The sequence below is a fragment of the Melospiza georgiana genome, chromosome 12, assembly GCF_028018845.1.
Source record: "Melospiza georgiana isolate bMelGeo1 chromosome 12, bMelGeo1.pri, whole genome shotgun sequence".
NCBI classification, from domain to species: Eukaryota; Metazoa; Chordata; class Aves; order Passeriformes; family Passerellidae; genus Melospiza; species Melospiza georgiana.
This window is the reverse complement of record NC_080441.1, coordinates 13,162,731-13,184,861: the sequence shown is the minus strand read 5'-3', so window position 1 is coordinate 13,184,861 and position 22,131 is coordinate 13,162,731. Positions and strand designations below refer to the sequence as shown.

The following is a 22,131-nucleotide window of genomic DNA, read 5'->3' as shown; positions in this document are numbered from 1 at the left end:
GTTCTGTGCTCTTGTCTTCTAAGAGGGCCTGAATATCTTAAGTCGTAACTAGCTTATGTTTCTTATAAGAAGCTGGAAGGGTATGAACACCCACAACCACTGATGGTCATGTACTGTTTGAGTTTGTCAAATGGATGTGTGTAGGGGGACACAGTATGGGTAAAGGAAGGTAATGTAGAATGTAATCTTATCCCCCAACGAGTTGCAGCTGGACCCTATTACTAAAGATTAGGAGCAGGCTGGATGATAACAGGCCACACCTGTAGCAAATAAGAACTAGTGTTACAAAAGAGTGGATTGGTGAGAACTGGAGGAGAGAGAAGTCAGAGGTGTCAGATGGCTGCTGCAAGGACCAAGAACAGTCAGTGCTTAGAGGAGCTGCCTGCAAGAAACCTCGAGGAGGTATGAAACTCTGAGGCTATGGAATACTTTCACTATAATGATCATAGAACTCTTGATATATAAGACAACATATAATGATAATAGAACTGTTGTAATATATAAGACAACAGATATGTGGGCTGATAGCCTAAAGGTGTATTCTATACCATAACTTTTGTCGCATCATAGCAAACTAGAACATAACATGTCTATAGGATCTATCCATTAATGGCCAAAATATTTGGAGGAAGCTGTGTCCATGGGCTGTGTCTGCCCATGGAAAGCTGACTCTTCTGGTTTTCTTGCAACTGCCTCCCCACTGCCCCCAGCCCCTTCCCCAGTGCACCTGTAAATGCTCCAAAATTACTGTGAATTTTATGAAATTTGTGAACAAAACCAGCAGGTATCTTCACTGGGAATGTATTTGTGAAAACACAAGGACCCTGCAATTAATTTGACATAATTTATTAATTTTTTTTGGGTTTTTTTTACTAGAAAAGAAGCTGTATTTATTAACTTCCTCTTGGGGGAAAGTTTCTTCTTATGAGTTTCAGTTTTGTCTGCCCTCTTCACTGCATTTGTCTGCCCTCTTCACATGGACATATCTATTTTATATATGTGGGTAGTTTTTGCACTTTTTAGCGTTTTGTATTTATCATCAAATTCCTTTGTTTGATTTTAAACATGTAGACAAATACCCTGTTGCTTGAATTATGTTGGCCCCTCATGGTTATTCCTGAACAGCCACAGGATCTACTCTGAATATGTTTGTTAGATATACCATGTTCTAATGTCAGTAGAAGACAGGAAAATCTTATTTTCCTAACATAGGGTGACCAGAAAATTGAGGTTGAAAAGGATGAATATAACAGAATGATCTTAGAATAAAAGAAGGGGAAAAAAGAAGGGAAACAAGATCAGATTTGTTGTCTCATATTCCACCTCTGTGCTAATGCTATGTGCCATATATTATTCTTTTTGTTTCTTTCATAAAAATGAAGCTTTGCCTACTGTTACATTTCTGTAAAGTGCATTAGAGAATATCATCATAAAAATCACTGAAGACAAGACAGTACTTCAGCAGCTTTTGTATAGACATCATTGTTGTAAAGTGCTTCTGCCTTTTGAAAGCAGCATGGCAGAAAGAAAGAAAGAGACTTGATGTGAAAAGCCTTTTTACCATTTTTTGCACATCGATTTTCTGGCTGTGTTAGTGTTTCAAAGTTGGTTTGGTAGTTTTGTTTTACACTGTGTGTGACCTTTATTTCCACTTATAGGGAACATATGGCTGTGTAATTGGTTAAAGCTACAACAGGGATTGTTTCTGTGTGCCAGGCTAGGAGATGGTGAGAGACATGCTGAAGCTCTAAGCAATAGGTTTGGTTAAAGGGAAGGATTGCAACACATGGCCAAGTCTTCAACTACTCCCTATGACCCATTGTTCACAATCAGTTGTAAGCGTGGCAAGATTTTATTCCTTAAATCTAGAAGATTGCCAGCTGCTTTAAATCCTGGTCATAAATGTCAAAATAACAAAAAAATAAGCAAAAGGGATGGGGGATGGATGGCAGAGAAAGATCAAACTGTGATGATTCTAATTAATTAATGAAATGTCTACTCGAAAGTCAGGTTGGTTTTGATTTTTTTTTCTCATAAAGCCTCTCTACTTCTGGCCAGTGGTGCTCTCCAAATTCCTAGTTCTGTAATTCACCCTTTTGCTTTTCATAGCTGATTTGCATCTGCATTCCAGTAGATGTTTTTGGTTACTTGTTTGAAGTTACTTTATTGGAGCATTTGCTACAGTCTCTGTCTTGCCTGGTTTTGAAAGTTTAGACTATCCTGACAGTGTTGTAAGAGCTGCCTTGCTAATGTGCTGTTTGACAGCAGTAAATAAGAATCTTATTGCTATTGCCTTTTTTCCCCTTCACATTTCTGACAGTGGCAAAACATCGAGTGGAGCTGTGCCTTGGTCAGGAAGGGTCACACAGTGTCACAGTCTAAGTACCACAACATTTCTAGCACGACTGCTGAGTTATCAATGTTCATCTCTTGAAAGCATTAGTTTGCAACCTGTAGCAGGGAGGATTTTCTCACCACCTGAGTGGCATTCCTGGGGCTTTTGGTGGCACATGGTTGAGAAACAGAGGTACCAAAACAGAGAATTGGAAACCCCAATGGCCAATTCACATTTAGTCATTGTAGGATCTTATAGTATCCACTGTGAGCCTTATTAGGATCTGAGTGTGGTGAAACTCAGTGTGTCCTGGCAGGTGGCTGTGGACACGTTCTAACACAAGATATGTAAGAGCTTGTCATTATGAACTCCACTATAGCAAAAATGCCAAAATGCCATGTTTCCTAAAGGAGTCTGGAGAAACTTACTGAAGGAAGGGTTATTCAACAGGACACAAAAACATTCCCCCTACTTACTGTAAGAATACATTATCGATATATTTCTAGAAGCGATTAATGTTTTAAATTAATCTTGTTTCATAAAATAGGAGTAGCAACTCTAATAAGAATAGTTCTGCATAGTTAAATTAATTGCTCAGGCAGCACGGAGTTGATAATTACAATTAAGATGGTAGGAAAATTAAGATTGCCTATACGTACACACTTGAAACTGAGTAACAACATCCTTTCAGTTACTAAAATCCTTATGTACTTCTGAAGAGGAAATTTAGCCATAGAGGCAGAACATGATGGGTTCCTACTTTATGAATGCACATCTCAATGGTGGGGTTTTTTTGTGATATAGCAGCTTTAGGATATGTAAAATTTATGCAAACTCCTGCCTGCTCTCACAGAGTTGAGCTAAATGTTCTTGTGCCTACCTTCAAACAGATGGTAATATTAACTTAATTTTCAATGTATTAATGTAATCTATGTGCTTTATCTAAGGTGTAAGTTTGTTCTCTATACATGTTTAGTTCTGTATGAATGAGGCACAGAAAGAAAAATCAATCATTGCTTCACAGAGAAATATGAACTCTGTTAGCTTCATTTTTCACACTGTGAAAATGACTTGACCTTCCTTTCCTCAGAAAACCAAATATCTCCAATCTGTATTCATAGCTAGGCAAAAATTTTCCATTAACATTTTCTGGATAGAAAACTGTGATTTCATTATTCTTGTTTTGGGGGAAAATAAGCTTTTCTTTGGATAAAATGGAGTGTTCTCAGCAGAAAAGTTTTCTGTGCTGTCTCACAAGGGGTGCAAATCAGTTAACTTGTGCCTCTGTGGCTGTGGACTGCTGGCCTCAGCCTGTCTCACCTGACCCACCATGGACAGTCTAATCTGTCCTCCTTCAGGAACAGGGACATTGGGGCAGGTGGTGGCAGCTACACTCTGGCCTTTGGAGCACTACATGGGCCTTGTTACTAGTTCACACTTTCCTCGTTACCTTTGTACATTCCTTTGCATGCAGATTACAGAAGTACTTTGAGGAAGGAGATTATCAAGGGATGTAGGTAGGTTTGAAAGAGAAAGAATGAGGCCGGGATGTCCCTTCCCTGCCTCAAACTCTCTTCTCCTCTGTTTGCTGCTGAACCTGATGAAGGAGGTGGGAAGTTTCACTGTTTTGGTGCAAGCCTAGCACCTCCAATAACTTCAGTGTTTTCAGCTTGTGAGTCCACCCACGTCTCAGCCACAGCAGCCACCAGAGGGGTCTGGGCATTTGTGCCTTCACCAGAGGGACACTCTGGCAGGAAAGCTTTTCCTCTAAATGGGGACAACCACCCAAGCCACCCACCGAGGAGCATCTCGCCGGGAAGCTGGCTCTGGGCTGGTCGAGCAGGCCGGGCATGGCGGCTGGCAAAGGGCAAGGCCGCGCGGGCTGGGGCCGCAGGGGCGGGCGGGAGAGCAGTTGGCCGGTGCAATGGCAGCAGGGCCAGGCAGGATGGCAGCAGGGCTCCTGCCTGCAGCCTCGGCAGCAAAAGCAGAGCCTGACCGTGCTGAGCCAGCACTCCCCTTTGTGGCAGGCTGCGGGGCCGGGCCGCAGAGCACAGGGCCAGGCCTTGCTGATCTTATTATCCCCGTTCTGAGCTGTTGCAGGTGCTGGGAACTGCAGTTGTATTTTTTGCACTATAACTGTAAAAGAGGTCATGCCGAGGGCAGCTGAATTTTCTATTCCTGGCAGTTCAGGTAAATGAACCCTTCGCTGTGTGGAGGCAGAGCTGGGGCAGCCTCGTGCTTGTGTTTGCCCCCGAGCTGGGGCCTTGCAGAAGGTTCTGGATCCCTGTGCCGGCAGCCGGGCACTGAGGGAGCGGCAGCTACACCCAACATGTCCCCAGCCCTTCCCTCCTGCAGGCCAGGTCTGGGTGAGCAGGTTTGTGCTCCATTGCTGTGTGGCCAGGCCATGTGTAGCCAATCGTGGCTGCTGTGTCCCTGGGGACAGGGCTGGGCATGGCAGTGTCCCTGCACCCCTGTGGGAACAGATGTGTGTCGGGCACAGGGCTCCAGTGGAGCGTGGGCTGCGTGTCCCCAGTCGTGGCACTCAGGTGCATCCTAGAGGGTTTGAAACTGACTGCAAAAAGCTATTTGAAACTGACAGTAAAAAGCAGCTTCATTCATAAACTTTGTCACAGACCTGAGGGCACAGAGTGCTCGGGGAGCTCCAGGTGCCATACATGCAACTTCTGAGGAGATCCATTACCTCTGCTATTGCTTGTCAATGGGGACAGCAGGTTTGCTTGGTGATGAAGGATCTCCCACCCCTTTGCTGGAATGAGCTCTGAAAGCGTTTTCAGGATTTGTTCTGTGTATCTTTTGCTAGTTTCTGAGGAAGTGAAAAGGGTTTGCTTTAAGAAATGGAAGGTGCTTATACCTGGGAAGTGATTTTTTCCTTTCTGTTGGGTAAGAGCCCTTTCTCTCTTGCAGACTGCTTTGGTGCAGAGGTGGCCAGCTGGCAGCCAAAAGATCCTCTGAAAAATATAGGAAGCAGAACTGCCACCTTTTGTAAGTCCCACTGCTTTTAGTAAGTCGTTTGAGTTTAATGGTTGAAGTTCAATGCACTGAAAATAGGCAAGATATTGAATGTAAGTGATTAGGTGACAGACTAGGCTTTTAGTTTTATTAATAGTAATTGTTTATTAAAAAACCTCTCTGTACCTGCATCTTGAGAAATGTGAAATTCTGAAAGTGTGACTCCACCTCCCATGTCGGTCTAAAGTATTCAAATTAGGATTTTGAATGGGGCCTTTAAAACCAACAATGCTGCTAAAATGAGTGAACAGAGGGGCCCAACTCATGATATTTTAAAGCTTGAGGGCCAGAGTAGTGTGTTTGAGTCAGTGGTGAAAACAGATACAAGAAAGGAAATGCGGTATGCACCTGATGTTCCTGCCAGAGGGTTCACTGGAGCCTGTCTGTGGTGGCAGAGCTGGCTGCTGTGACCAGCTGTGTTGAGTCTTCTGGGGCTGGGACACAGCTGTGGAGACAGGTCCTCACCAAAATAAGGGGCATTTCAAACTTCACCAACTCCTCAAGGCTTGCTGGCAATCAGGAACGTTCTGTGTTTGGTTCTGTGGAAGACTGGAGTAAAAATGAAGATGGCTTTGGTCTTGTCTTTGCAAAACCAATGTATGCACTTGTTTGCTCAGTGGGTATATGTATTTGAAGTATTATAAATATAAAATGCATGTGAAAAGTCATAAGGCACTGGTTACTGTTAAGAAGGCAATTCAGATATGAAAGTGCGAATCTGGGTAGAGAATAATTTCATTTAGGGGATGGAGGGAGCCGTGGGCCCCTCACTGCTTATGTGTAGGGGCAGCCTAGGATTTGTGTTTGGCTTCTCCCTGAGATTGGTGGGGGAGTGGGGTAGGTTCTGTAGGGAGCTCTGGCATGCTCCTGACAATGTCCTGACTAATGCTCGTAGGTGAGCAGTGCCACTGCCCATCACAGGCCCAGAGGGAAGGGTCATCATCCCAAGGGGAGAGCGGGGTGCTCCCCTGGATCCAGACCTCACGGGGCTCGGGAGAGCTTTCTTCATCCCACCTTCCTGGGCTGCCCCAGCCTGCCTCTGCTCTGACCCTTGCCTGCCATCCTGCATCTCGCAGTGCAGCTGACCCGGAGCTCTGGCCTTGCCATGTCCGTGCAGGCAGGTTTGTGCACACAGCCAGCAGGAGCTGGCTTTGGCAATTAAATGATAGGATTAAAGACGCCTGGTTTTGTGTGTGTATGTTTGGGTATTTTTGTTTAAATTCTCTCCCCTATTCCCCCTTCTCTGTCCCCCTCTCCGACCCCAGGCAGGCCTCCCTAGGTCTCCCGCAGGCTCGAAGCCGCTCCGCTCCCCGCATCCCCGCAGTTCCTCCTTCCAGCTAAACTTCCCCGCGCTCCCGGCGGGGGCTCGCGGCTCCGCCGGATCCCGGCGGTGCTGCCGCGGCGGCTCCATGCCGCGGCTTCGGGCCGCCCCGGCTCCTCCCCTCGCGGTGTGCGAGGCAGCCTGCCCGCCCGTCTGTGTGTGTGTGCGCCGGGCCGCCGCCGCCGCTGCGCTGCCTCTCCCAGCCGGGCACAGCCGCGCCGCGCTGCTGGCGGCGGCGGCGGCGCTCCGCCACCCCGGGCGGCTCCGCGCGGCCCCGCGGCGGCCGCCGCTCCCCGCGGCGCCGCTGCCCATGCGGGCCGGCCAGCGATAGCCGCGCCGGCTGGGCTCGGCTCGGCTCTGCGGGGCGGGGAGGGGGCACCACTTCTCTGAGTCTCCCCACCACATCGTTATGGACCTATTCGACTTTTTCAGGGACTGGGACTTAGAGCAGCAGTGGTAGGTTTTTTTCGGGTGGTGGGTTTTTTTTTTTTTTTTTTTGCTTTTGGTTTCTCCCCCTCCCGCACCACCTCCCCTCCCCGTCTCTCCACCCCTCTCCTTCTTCCAGCTGCCTCCTTCCTACCCTTCCCTGCTCGCTCCCCCGGTGCCGTAGCCTTTGTTGAGGGGCGCAGCGCCCGGTGCCAGCGGGGAGCGGGTCCGCGCTGCGCCCGCGGGCAGCGGGGCCGGCCGGGGCAGCCGGTGCCGGCCGGCTCCAGCCACGCTCCGCGGCCCCGGCTGGGCAGCAGCGCTCGGAGCGCGGCGGCGGGGGGCGAAGTTGGCCCGCAGGGCAGCGCCGAGAGGTGCCGGTGCCGGCTGCGATCAGCGGTGGCAGCCCCCTCCCGAGCAGGGGCGGCGATGTTCCCCGGGATCGCGGCTTTGCTAATGTTGTGTTTACTGCTGTCACTGGCAATGTTCCTTTCACGGGGAGAACCGCAACTGTAGTTTCGCTGTGTGGCACAGTTCGGCTGTAGCTCAGATCGGTGTGGGGGCTTCTGTTGCTGGTTTTGCTGGTTTCCTATTCTAGATGAAGCGTTATTGAAGTTAGTTTTGGAAGTGGCAAGATGAGTATCCGTGATATTATAACAGGTCTTTTTTTCCCTGCCCGTCTCTGCATCATTTTTCTTTTATTTCCATTTATTTTAAGAATGGAATTTTAGGTTTATATTGCTCTGTAAATAGGTGCACACCTTTAAAAGATCGGTGCATCTGTTTGAGTGCATTGTAAACTTGTTATCAAAGTGAATGTTAAGGAATTTTTGATGGGTGACAAGTAGCTGGGAAAGTTAGAATTTGGGTAGGTACTTAGTCACTTCTGTGGCTGGTTAATGAGATTATGCTTATTCTTTGGCTGGTTTTATTGGTTCTTTCTTTACTTTTCAATTTAGCGAATATAATTCCTTAACTATGCATGGGGAAATTCAGAGGTTGGTTACTGCTTTGTTAAATGCTTTTAGGCTGGAGTGCAATTTGCTAAGGAAGAAAGACTAAAATACTGTATTTTGTGATCCTAATCTCTAAATGCCACACAGATTATATATGTGTATGTATGTGCATTTGGACCTCGTGTTTTGCAGAGGGTTTACTTTACTTTGTTGATAATATAAAGGTATGTCTAGGAAAAAGGTAATATATCTTGTTAATAACTGTCATTTTGCCAAACACGGTCTAACAGCTATACTTGCAAATCCATCGTAATCAGAACCAAATACCTGTCACGTTCCATTTTACAGCAATTGGGAGTAAATCCTCACAACCATAAATTACACTATATCAATATTAATCTGTAAGCAGGCGTTTTGGATCATGTGCATGTTTTATCAGCTCTGCATAATCCATTGTATTACATCTTTTTAATAATCATGCTGTTGTTATTTAAAAGTAATAATCACAATAAAATTAGTGCTCAATTAAATATTATGCTTCTACTACGCTATCTTTACTCTGCTACACTAATTTATTTTGCAGACAACTGATAACCACCGTATTACCGCTCAAATAATATTTGCATACAATTTGCCTAATTTATAATGTGGGTAACATTAATTTAATAGAAGCTGTTACAACCCAATATGTGGGTGTAGTTCAAATACTAAGCATTTAGAGGTATTGAGTTTTAGTGTTTGCTTAATAACTTACTTTCATTTGACCATGGTTTTATATGGATTTAGCGATGTGCATCAGAAAGAGGTGAACTCTCGTGCCTCGGTTTTTCCATAAAATATGAATATATTGCCTCTCATTCGAAAATTCTATTTGCTGGTTTTTGTACTGTGAAATGTTTTGTTTTTAGTGGTTTTAGGGTTCATGATGAGAGAACATTTTTACTTTGACTGTTTCAAACAGTTTGATATCTGCTCAAACTCTCTATGTGGCACAGGCGTTCACACATACTGCAGAGATCAAGTTGCATTTAGCTTTTAGCAACCCAATTAGTATATGTAAGTGCATATATAACATGTGGGTACATAATCTACATGTCTACACAAATGTGACATGTATTTTATTATACATGTAAATATGTTTGTCTCTGACAAGTAGCTGCATCGCTTACAGAGAGTTAAATTTATCTTCTCTGTCCACAAACGTGTATGTATGTAATGTGTTATACATACATCATCTCCACACACCCAGGAATATGCATGCACATCCATCAAGATTTATTAATTTTGTCTCTGTATCCAATATGGTATGGTTGCTTTGTAATTGCAAATAAGTACATATAACATGATGTGTGAATTGCTGCTTCCTATTTCGAAGCTGCCCTCCTCTTGCCTGTGAGCTGGCCTTTGTAAAACATGTTTCACAAGCATTTATAAGGCAATTAGGGACCCTCTTCTGCATTCCTTGCAAACCCAAAACTTCTCTTAATCTGTGCTGCAATCACCAAGAAGGCAAGCTCAGGCCTACTGTGTGTGTGGGTGTTTGTATTATCTGTATGCAAAGTACAACAAAAACATCGTTAGCCTGAGAAATATATTAAAAAAATATTTATAGCTTGAGCAGATTTTTTTTTTTTTTTAATCTGATGAAAAGATGTAAAGGTAAACTTTCTTTGCCTTGCTTTTTTACCAGGAAATGACTTTGTGAAAGTTACTTGTTGATGGGAAAAATATAGTTAATTTCCCCCCACCTCCAATGGAGGTACATTTTTGTGTCACTTTTTGAAACATATTTTCTGAAGAGCTGTGATTGTTACAGTGTGCAGTGGCACTGCACATGTGCTGAAATTCTCACCTGGCCTTCCGGATGATTAGTGGAGCTTTGTCTTGATGACACAAACTGCAGAATCAGCCCTTTAGTTTCCCATATTAGGAGAGATCACAGTAGTACAAGAATGAGATGTTTCATTGACCCATCGTTGTGAATGTGATTAGGAAGGTAGCTGAGAGTTGGTGTCGGGTTTTTGTTAACACTGGGGTAAAATGTGTAAGATGAGGCCACAAAAATCCTTGTGGATGTTTTGCCAGACTTGGAAAAAAAACTGAAAAATACCCAAAACAATTTAGGTAAATGTAAACTCAGGATGAGATGAAAGGGCCAAAGCTGAAGTCTGCTATGATTCCTGGATGAATAAGAAGTGTTCACCTGGGCTTGCATTTAATATGAGCCATTCTATGAGGGAGAAAGAAAGGGAGATGGATATAATGAAAAGCTTGAATGCCTGTGTGCACCAAGGGGACCACTTGCTGTTAAAAATCAAATTTCATCTTTTAAATCACTTTCCATGCTTGTCTGTGGTAACCAAGTAAATGAAATCTTGCTGTGGCCTGGGACCATGTGGCTAGATTTGAACCTGCTTATGGAGCAAGGTGGTGTCATTAATCAGCAGCTGGGAAACAACAAAACCCAACAAAGACCCAACCACCCTGGAATATATACTCCTCACTAGCACAAACAAAGGCAGAAAAAGTCTTGGTTTATGTTACCTTGATTGTCATAGGTATTAATATTTTTAAGCCCTCCAATCTTTAAAAAAGTGGAAGTTGAGAAAAGACTTAGCAGAAAAATGCATATTGAGGTATGTAAATCAAAACCTGGCAAGGTAAAATAAGATGAGCAGGTAACAGTGTCATCTTAGCTGTGTGGTTGCAAGGAGGAAGGCTTAGCCCTGCAGAGAAACAAACCTCTTGTTTTTTTTCCTATGTTATATGATGTATCACAAGTAGCCTAATTACAGCAAAAACCAGCAAACTGCCAGTTATACAGGAAGAGGCTTAAACTCACTAAACTGTTATATAAATAGAAAGTTCAAAGGTCTGTTTGTGGCTGACAAAGCTGAGAACAGGCCATCTGTGGGCCAGGTTCCTCTCCTGTGTGAATGGAGAAACACGCTGCATGCCACAGCAGCGCACTCTTTCAGCATAGTCCTCAACCTGGAGGGGGTGATCCTGCTCTCCAGACAAAGGTGAACTGTTTCAGTTCCAGCCCTGGCTATTTCCCCCTCTTCACCCACCCTCCTGCTTCCCTCTCTGCCCCTGTGCCCCTGCAGAAGACCTTCTCAGTTACTGTTCTTTCACCAAGGATTGTAATAACTCACTAAATGAAAAGTCTTCCTAACGTGGAAGCTGTGTTGTGTTTCTGGTGGGAATGTGTGAAATAGAGTAGATAAGCTCTTCGGGAGTTAGATTTAATTTTTTTTTAATTTTCATGAGGTGATGGTGAGAGCATTAGTGTATGAAAAGGTCACATTTTGAAGGAGTCTGTAAGATTTTTCTCCCTGTCCCTTTCTTTTCCCTAAGAAATATTACAATTGAATTGCAGTTACTTTTTGGGTTTGTATTACAGACATCCACGAGTAATTATTTGAGAATGTTTCATTTTGAATTTGCTTTGAAAGTGTAAATGGATAGATTGTGTGGCCACTGGTGGGTGTGTGAGGGGGATTAGATGCTGTCAAAACAAGCAGCTGAAGAAGACCAAAAATAGTCTTGGGCCAAAACCTGTACTTGAAGTACATCCTGATTTAGTAATTCTTCCCTGGCTGATATTGAACTTCATGGAGTGTAAATCTTGAAAGATTTTGGCTGTTTGCAAACATTAAACTCACATCTATCCTATGAGACAAAGTTACTATCAGTTTAACATCATTTGAGTTGTTTTCCTAATGATGCATTCAAGAATTTAATGTTTTTTTAAATATACAAATTGGGATGGAGAGTAGATACTTCAGGTGCTGTTCAGCTATTCTGAAGCCAAGCAGAACTTGAGAGCATTTAAGCAGTTTGTACATGAATGCCAATTATATTGTTTGGGGTTTTCTTCTTAGTAAAAGATGGTACTATGATGCAGGTCCTTCAGTAAAGCAAAATTATTTCTTTTGTCTGACAAGAGTACTTCTGCAACCTGGAATTTTCTAAATAATTTAGAGTGGCAAATGTGACATTCTGCAAATTATTAACTTAAATATACTAAATGATGTTTGAGAAAATGCATGGGCACTGCTGGTCTTTTTATGCTTCTTAGGACTGTGGCAATATGCTCCAGCATTGTGGAAGGAGTGTTGTGATGCTTTTTGTATTACCGAAATTCATCCTTTTTAAAGGCCCAAATTCTGTTTTTATCTAGGTAAAGAAAAATGTCCAACATTGAGATGCATAAAATTTGTGCTAAACTTAGAAAAAGCACATGGGCCTTTATTTATCAGAGCCCATAGACAGGTATGTGTCTTTAAGCACATGAGAGATCCTAAAATGACTAAATCCCAATTTTTGATGTATATGGTAGTGAAAGCAGATGTTATTTTTGCCTGTACAGTACCCATCTATTTCCCTGAAATCTACAGCAGCTTTACATGATTTCACCAATAACTGGGCAGCCAGAAGGAATGCAAATATTAAATCTCATTAAAAAAATCTAGAGGGATTGAAAAAAGCATTTTATGCCTTAAACCCATGAAGCATTTAGAATAAGCATCTAAACAGATAGACCCTATCCTGTATTTTTCCTGTGCCTTTAGTTTGAGGTAATGAAATTATTTTTGTGTCAGGGACTGGAAGGATTTGGTTCCTGAATGTCTGTTAAATGTATGTAGTCAATAAATGCCATGAAGAGCCCATGTCTTCCTCCAGCCTTGGTGTGGGTCAGTGGCCAGTGATGCCAGTGAAGGTGCTCCCAGTTGAGTGGAGAGAGCCCTTGATTTGCCCATTTTGCCCAAAAGGCAGACTTCTTTAAATGTGGAGCAACTCTCTAATGCCCAGATCAGCAAGGCTCCCTGCGCGTGCCTAATACTATGCATGTGGAAAAACTCCTCAGAGCCCAATTCTGAACCTGTCCAATTCAAATTTACTGCCTTTCTTTTACGGAAAGAAAAGAAAAATGGAGGGGAAAGCTTGAATCTTTTCTCTTGATTGCAGTTAACAGAATAGATTTTCTAAAGCCATCAAACATCTATTAACACTGAAAACTGAAAATGTGCCACAATTCTGGGTTTTGCAATGTTGCAAATTCTTTCTTAAGCATTGAATAAGGTTGTAAATCAAGTAAGATGTCAAGTTAGTGTAACCTTCCATAATATAACATGGTCAGGAAGTCACAACAGTGACTCTAAAAGACAGCTCTTTCATCCTTTTGTTGTTACTGAATGTTCTGTGTTGATGCTTTGTAACCAAAATATTTGTTTAAATTGTTCTAATAGCTTTGGTCAGAGGTCAGAAGGTACATTACTCCTGACTAATGGACAACTGTAGAGATTAAAAAAATGAGAGGAAGGATGGCAGTGTGTGTGTCAGTAGCTTTTAAGCTCCATTTTGAATAACTTCTAATGAGACAGTTGTTTGACCAAAGATTCTCACTAAGGCCATATGATGTTAAGCCTTTATTTGTGAGGAAATGGTCGGGGAATGAGCTCGAGGGCTTGTTTTCAAATACACTGTACTGGAGTCCAGTCTTGAAGAAACTTTATAAAAATTGTATATTGCACCTAAATTTCAACAGGACTCCTATTGAGTGCAGTCAGTTTGATGGGTTTACAAGGCTGGGCTCGTAGTGCTGAAAAAGTAATGTGGAGCAAGAGAGCTGAGGTAAGGGAATAACCCAAAACTTCCTGCAGTTAACTTCCCAGCTGTTACAAAGTGTTTTATCATGAAGCGACTATTTCTCAACTTGTGCATAGCAGATCAACGACATAAATTGTTATGACTTTTAAGCAAAGGTCTGTAGTTTCTTTGGTAAAACTGTATATAATGTTTTAATAACATTTTATTAATATATTCAAATGAAGCCACTGAGAGAAGAGAACTCTCACTTGAAATATTTTTTCCTTGTGACCTCAGCTGTTGCTCTGTGTCTTTTTGCTGGAGATTATAACTGAGTCCTTATTTCATGGAATTTGGGATGGTGAGTTTTAAGGAGAGTTGGAGATGATAGCACAACTAGAAGCTGGTTTTTCCTTGTAGGTGGAGCAGAGAATAGGGAATGCCATTTACTATGTGTGGTGTGTAAGACTTGTTTAGTGAGGAGCTGTAGTCAGCAGTTCAGATTCCTGACTCACATGCTGCATGGTGCTACCAGTTATAGTAAGACATGAATAGCCCACTCATAATTATATGTAGTTATAGGGGTGGGGTATTAACAACCAGCAAAGAAGAAAACAAGATAGAGCACCAAGTTAAAAATCACTGAGTTGTTCCTTTGACAAGTATTATAATAGCTATTTTTGTATGCTGTGGGTGTGCATGATGTTGTGGAATGAGTAAATTCTGTAGCTCTACATTGCCAGTGCCTGGGGCTCAAACCTGCAGAAGCCTTACTACTGAGACTAGTGCTTTTTCCATTTGGCACTAATTTACATGGAGTGTTGGCAGGATTCAATTGTAGCTCAGAAGTTTTCTTGGACATCCAAATGTAGGCTCTTTTGATAGGTGATAATATCTGCAGCCTGCAAAGTGATAGACACCTGAAAGTGACACTGGTGAAAGCAGAGCAGTCCTTGGTGGCTTATGATCTGTGTTGAGAAGATGGCTTCATAATGGAATGCTTTTTATTTAAAATATTTTTATGTCTGAGGGTAACAGCATGTTCTGTAAGTTTACTTGTTCTTTTTTTTTTTTTGGCCTTTATTACTGGTTTAGGTCAAGATTTCTCTTGTGTGGAAAAAGAACATATAACTGTCAGTAGAGAAAGCAAATGCAAAGCTTTAAATATAAACTCTTATTAAGGTCTCCCATTCCTATTTATTTCAGTCTCATGTCATGAGGGTAACTGAGATCCTGCAGTAATACGGTGTTTAGGTGATTCTGTTTCTGTGCTGCTGTCAGTAGCCACGCTTGTATTTGAGAATACTGTCTTGGAACATTATATGTCTGTTGGTTATGGACCTCTTAGTGTGCAGGCATGCCAGAGTAAGAGATGTTTTCAGAAGTTTGCACATGCTTTAGATCTCTGTCCTGAACTCTCAGGTGAGACCCCCATAGCTTGGGGGGCAGCCAGTTCATGTATGAGAGCTTAGGGCTGCTCTTTTGAATGTGGGGGTGATTTTTCTTCCAGTTTCTTTCCTGTAGAACAATGGAGTGACATTCTTCCTGGTGTTTCCTATGAAGAATAATGATGAGGAATTATCTTCTCTGTCTACAAGTGTTTAAAAACTCATTAGTTAGGGTCCCTGAAAGAGTTCCAATACAAGTCAGTGTGTGTGGTGAAGCCAATTGTCATGGGAAGTGGAGTGAGCCCTGGGGCTGGTGGTCAGCAGGGAGGCAGAGCTGTAAAGAATACTGTGCACATGCTATAGTAAGCATTTTTGTAGATCTCTTCTGTGGGAGAGGACAATGGCTTTGGAGCTCATATTTAGTCAAAAAGCAGCCCTTTGATTTTCATGGCTTTCTGCTTGGTTGCACATTGGAAAGCCCATTTGTCTTCACCAAGCCCACCAAGCCTTTGAAGAGGGGTAGGTGAAGGAATTGAGGCATTGGCCGGTGGCTGAGGGCTAGTGGTTGCTTGGAGAAGGAACTGAGTTGCATTGCTATTTTTGGTAATACTGGAAAGGGTTGTTGTCATTTTTAAGTTTGTGAAATCAAGGTGAATATATCTTTTTAGGAACAGAACATGGATTCTCTCACTGGTACTGTGGCTAGCTACTTTACTGCCTTTGCAAAGTCATTGGAAACTGTCAAAGGTGAGGCAATAGTATTTACTTCTGTGGTGATTTGCCTTGTTATTTATTTTTTTTTTTGTTCAGGTGCAAAGCATGAGAGAGAAGGGCCAGCTGTGTAGTTACCTTTATCTGGTCTTTCTGCTCACTTTTTCATCTTCATGGGTGTCAGCTGGGAGCTGCTTTTGACATTTTCTCTACTATGAACTTCACTCTAGCTACATAGTCCTTCACTGGCTTGCTTGTACAGTGTTACCTACAAGAAAAGCAAATGGTATTGATTGTGGCATAGCTAATGCACAGAGATCCTTGTGTTGGATGCAGATGCAGCATTTGTGATGATGATATCACACATGTTTAGAAAAATGGGGTGATGTTTCTAGCCAGAGACCCTTCAACCAATAATGATATGTCTCTGCTTTACCTCCTTTTGTGAAGTGAGAAGTGTATCTCCAGTTTTTACTATTAGACTTCCAGAGAAGTCATTGTCATCACCCCTCCTTGCACAGTGGGGAGTGGGAAGAGAGAAGTGACTTGAAGAAGGACTCATCGTTGGTCAGGAGTGCAGCTGAGTTCCACTTCACTGCTTGCCAAGTCTGATGGGTATATTTTCCTATTCTGTGGGGGTGTGATGAGGTTAAGTCCCTTAATGTTTATGAATGTTTATGTTGATAGAGGAAGACAGAAACCTAGGCAGATATATTAGTAGGGGGAAGGCAAGCCTGTAAAGAGAAATGGTGGGATTTGGGCAGTGCAAGAGAAGATAATCAAAGCAGAGAACTCTTCTGAAGGGCAGAATTTATTTATAGTGTGTACACTTCATGTAATTTGCCCTGCTAGTATAGCTGGACAGTGAAGGCCATGGACTTTTTGGAGACAGAACCATCTTGTCACTCCAGAAGACTTGTCATTTACCAGATCTTATAGCAAAGCTTTGTATATGCAGCTGTAGCATAAGTAAACGTCATCCCTTGGATGGCTCACTGAATAGTACATCCACAGTTTTTCAGAAGCATTGTTGCTATTTGAGCCAGCTGCCTTTGTTTCTAGCAGATCGCTGCTGCTTTGTTGGTTAACCCTGGGCATGAGTTTTCCTCACATATGTTATTAGAATGAGCATATTTTCTATTTATACCTCTTGGGGATACAAATTACTGTGTTGCATTCAGCAAGCACGAGGAAAAGTACATCCTTGTGATTGGACAAAAAAAGAATACAGGGCAAAATTTTATTCTGAGGTCCTTTCTTTCAAGGTTCAAGGGAAAACAGGCAGCAAAAACAATTCATGGTCTTTTTTTTTATGTCCCTGAAATGTAGGAGGTATTTTCATATATGTGTTTTGATAGACTGTGCTGGTGGAATTTGATGATGAAATTAACAATGTGCCTTTGAAGAAGGGAATGAATTTTGTTGAAATCCTGTGTATCATTTTTAGGCAATTAGGGAGATGATTAGTTTCATACATAGTTGGAAGCATTGTCTTTGTGGCTTTGATAGTTGTCTGTGGGCCAGTAAATTTGCACTAGAGGGCTGAGCTGGAGGCCACTGCAGCTGGTTGAAGTTTTTCATTGATTTAGTGAACTCTAAACCATACTTAGCCACAGCTTCCCTTTCTTTCTCATTTCATTTTGGGAGCAGATGACCTTTACCTACTCTGTGGTAGAGCTCCAGAAATATTATGCAATCTATTGCAATGTTTTTGTTACTGCTCAGTCTTCCCTTCTCTCTTTAAAGAGCCCTTGCCCAAACTGCCTGGTTTTTAATGTGCCCATGGAGGGATTATAGATAAGGGAATATAATTAAAGAGAGTTTTGGTATTTGTGTAGGGAAACACCTGTGCTCTCATTCAGAATCGTAGCTCTGTCAGCAGGACAGTGAGCATGTTTGGATCGTAGAACATGACTAGGTGTTATCCTCATCAGGATAATAAATAATACACTTCCCTGTCACTTCACTCTGCTGTTTCTTTCCCCATTACCCAAGACAAGCTGTTGTGTGAGAATTTTTCCTGGTTGTAGACTGCTCATGAATCTTGCAGTACGTGACATGCAGACATCTAACAAACATGACTAGAAACTGCATAAAATACACAGACATAACACAGAAGTCATATGTTTGAAAACACATTAGAGCTCCACAAATAACCTGATATCTAGGAGGCTTTTTTCCCCCCCTATATATCTATAACCAAAAATATTCTGCTAGCTGCCTTTCAATCAGATCAGGGTTATTTTAGATTTTGTAATGATTCTCACTTGTGTAAACTCACACAATCTGCCTGCAAATTCAACTTCAATGATAAAAGGTCTCATCAAAAAATTGAGGCAGGCTAGAATGTTTGGTTAAGATTTAATATCTTCCTAACTAATTATAATGCAGTGTCTATATGCATTGTGGTATCTGTGGAAAGAAAAGGAACAAAAAAGATACTGTTCCATTGTACTGGGTCTTTTGTAAACAATTACCAGTTAGGTTGACGTCTGAAGCAAGGGTGAGAGAATTGATAAACCTGTTCTAAAGGGGCTTGAAAAGTTGAATTGAATTCTAAATGTAGATTAGGAATAAATGATGACAGCCAAGCCAGCATTACCTCAGTTGATTAATTTATAAGGATACTGGTCAATGATTTTAACCAACAGCTATGCATAGTAGAATCCTAATGGGATCTGTCTGTTAAGATTACATAAAGTAGAGCATTTGATTTATTTCATAGCTTTCCAACGCGCCACTTTAACTTCATACAAATAATGCATTAGTCACACTGGATAAGATGGCGTATTGAATAAACTTGTGATTTTGTCTGCTTCTTATAATCTGATTTTATAAAGGATTAAATCTGGTTTAGTAGTTTATTCATATCATAAAAGAGATTGTTGGTTGAATGAAATCTTTACATCTGCCACTTTCTATCTCATTAGAAAAGACAGTAACATAAAGTTCCTCGTTTCCTCCCCGTCTGTTTTATCCCCTGGTGTGTCTGAGTGTGTATATCTTCCCTACATGTTTGTATATTATAATCTCAGTGTGTTCTCCGGGTTGTGGTTAAGAATGCGTCACAGCTTTGGAGGGATAATACCAGGGGCTATAAATGTTCTGGCCAAGAACATAGCCAGCCAGGAGCAAACAGGGATGTGGGCAAAGGGTGACTGTCAGAAATCTGAAAGTGATGGCTTGTAGCAGCATGGCCACGTGTGTTTGTGTGTGTCAGAATTCAGCAGGTGCTCCAGTACCCCAGCCCTTCACCGTGGGTGTGCCTGTGTCACTGGGCAGTGAGTGTGCACTGAAGGATGAGTGGGTGTTAACTCAAGGCTGATTTAAGGGCATGTGAAGGCTGAGCATTCCTCTGGACTTCAGAGTGAATTGTCACTTGTGATCAACTGTCATTCATCTGTCACACTTCCACTGGTTTTAAAAACGCTCTTATAGTTCAGATGCATGGTTGTTGATTTTATTAAATTAGCATTTAATGGAAATCTAGGCATTTTCTGTTCCACTGTTGCTGGGGGGTTTATTTATTGTTTGTGTATTTTATTCCCTTTGTTGAAATGTGTGTCACTGACAGGATGCTGCTGTTACAACTAGCAGTTGTAGACCTTTAAAAAGTAGTATCAGTAGATCTTTCCACAGATGTTTTCTTATTTGTATGTAAGAATCTTGCCATTTTTATTTAATCCTATTGAGTGTTTAGGGCCAGACTCGGTCTTCTGAGCATGAGGTTGTCTTGGATTCTGGTGTTGAGCTAGAAGGTACTATCCAACTCTTTCAGTTGTCTTTTTAGTCAAGGCAGCTTCTGAGGATCTCAGTTCCCCTTCTGAGGATTTGCTGAGGACAAAACTTCATTTACATTTTCATTGTTGATGCATGTTTTAGTTTAACTGTCTCTGTCACTTGAATCTTGGCTGCTTTGCTTTGATTTGGTAGGAATGTTTTGATATAAAACGTGTGTTTAGGCTCCTCTTTAGGTCAGGGATCCTCCTGCAGGCTTTCCTTGCAGACTCAGTGGGAACACTGGGGTGGGAAGGGGGCTTGTGCTGGGCTTGGGCTACCAAAGAGTTCACACAGAACTATACCCATTTGACTCCCAGCACAGGACTGGGCCTGTCTGACTCCAGTAAGCTTCTCGAACAAGACTTTAAGACTGACATATTGTTCTTCATGCTTTCTTTTAGGAGAAGTGACAGCAGGGCTTAGCTCTGCTCTGCCTTGGCCAGTGTCTCTGCAGCAGTGCTGTGCTCACTGCTGAGCCCTGCAGTCATAGCTGAGTCATTTTGTTCCTTACTGAAACTGAAGGGAAAGACCCTTTACTTTTCACAAAAGTGATTTGGTCATATCCATTCCCATGATGCAGAATGGTCCTCAAAAGGGCAGGAATGTTTGCTGAGGTGGAGAGTTTCTGGGGCCAGATCTGGGGAGTGTGCACAGGTTGGTTTGCTGAGGGCAAGATACAGGATACTGTACCCAAATGGAAACTTCCTCAGCTAAATTGAAGTATCTGCTGCTGCAGGGTTACCTACGCACAATGAAGCAGCTCCAGTATCTGTGACCTTGCTTAAAAACTGTGTGGTCATGAGCAGCAGACACAGCTCCAGCAGCACTGGGAGAAGCTGACTTTGCAGGGAGCCTTCCCCAGCCACCCTCCTTCCCATCAAACCTGGACTGCTGGAGGTGTCATCCTGGAGCTGGACAAGGCAGCAGCACACATCCATTGCTGCTATCAGAGAATGTCCAAACCTGACATCTTCTGTGTGCACTGATATTTAAATGGAAGCATTTGTCAGATTCCTTGTGTATATAGTAGCATCATTTTGGGGGTGAAAAGTGTGTGCCCCGTATGCATTGTTCTAATGGTTACTCAAGAATGGACCCATAGTTTGGTAATACACTGAGGACTAATGTCACCTTCCAGCCTCCAGTTAAAAACTTACCCTGTGAGATGGTTACAGCAATAAGACACAGCTTAAGTATTTAAATATGAAAGAGCAGTGCCACACTGTTCATTTTCAGTGAGGAGTACTGACTCTGTCTCTGAATAAACAGAGAACAGCTTTTTATGAGAGATTTTTGTTTTATTTTATTTGGCAGCTGTCTTAGTAGGAATTCTTCAATAGTATTTATTGTATTTTGTGCTGGTAGGGGTGAGAGCCAAAGCGGAATCTGAGCAGTTTTACTTGCTTTACTCATGAACAATAAGAAAATATTGCTGTATTAATTACTTTTGTGCTTTATTGGCAAAAATAAAGAGATCCTATAATATGAAATTGCTAATATGAGAAAGGCTTTGATTTTCTCATTAGCACAGGATATTTTGCATCTGTTCTGGTTCACAAGTGCATTGTCGGCACTTAAATAATAATAATGACTCAGTAATGAATAAGAATAACAACAAATAAGCATGAGAGTATTCAGGCAGTCAGGCACCCTCCGGTGTTTATCAGTAGGTTGGTTTCGGAGGTCTTGCAAAATGAGCTGTTCCCATATGCCCATTCAGATTCTCTTAGATCATTGCACAGCCCAGAGATTCATTTTGCTGCTGACATGGCTGGGTTATATACAAGCACTTTTTTTTCATTGTATGTCAGTAGTAAAGTGCTAAAGTTGAGATGGGAAATGTTTCTTCCACTTAGAGACATTTAATTCTCCATTTTTCCTCTCCATTTTTTCTTTATTCTATTTCTTTTTTTGTGTGTGAATAGAGTCTTAAGTATCTCATTGTTTTGAATTTGTGAAAATACCAGAGCACTGGATTGTTCTGCCAGTCTTTCAAGTATGTTCTTAAAACCATAGCCTGGAAACACCTTCACTAAAGTTCAACTCAGCTTGTATTAAATTGTCTCTGCTTCTGCAGGTACTCTTAAAAAATAGAGAATGTTAAAATAATGTTTGCAGTCTATCTTGAACGTTAAAAAGCCTGGCAATCTAAAATGAAGGTTCAGTTTCTGATTTGAATTTTGGTTTATAGCACTGTCTCACCTTCTTTAAAGTCTCTTGCCTGCCTGTAGAATATGCCACAGTGCAATTTATGGATTTCATTTTTCTCCAGGTCTTATCTAATATCAAATATTTAAGAATAGTGATAAGAGAAAGATAGGACAATACTCCCTTTATTGTTAAAGCAGTGGCTAATTTTGTTAAAGTATATTAACTTGTAGCCTTATTCTCAGAATAATTTGGACTAATGGTGTGGCTTCATGGTTATGAGTTTAAGAGAAAAGGAAAATTATCAGTTCAAGCTGGGGGAGAAAACCCTAGCAATTATGCTTTGAGTAACTATTTTCTTAAAACACTGCTTTGCACTGTAAATTATTCCGTTATGACCCTGCAGTTCAAGAGAGTCACAAAAAAGTGTGTATGTGTATAAGCAAT

The 22,131-nt window shown here is 42.0% G+C and overlaps 1 protein-coding gene across 4 annotated transcripts in view; it reads left to right on the top strand.

The window, feature by feature from the left end:
• The first annotated feature begins 7,057 nt into the window (after nucleotides 1-7,057).
• AFF2 (ALF transcription elongation factor 2) overlaps nucleotides 7,058-22,131 on the top strand; it is a 323,600-nt gene continuing 308,526 nt past the window's right edge. For all 4 annotated transcript variants that reach the window (XM_058032600.1, XM_058032601.1, XM_058032603.1 and 1 more), the window contains exon 1: nucleotides 7,058-7,142. In XM_058032600.1, the coding sequence (XP_057888583.1) occupies nucleotides 7,096-7,142 (47 nt within the window). In that variant the 5' untranslated portion in view covers nucleotides 7,058-7,095. The remainder of the gene's footprint in view (nucleotides 7,143-22,131) is intronic.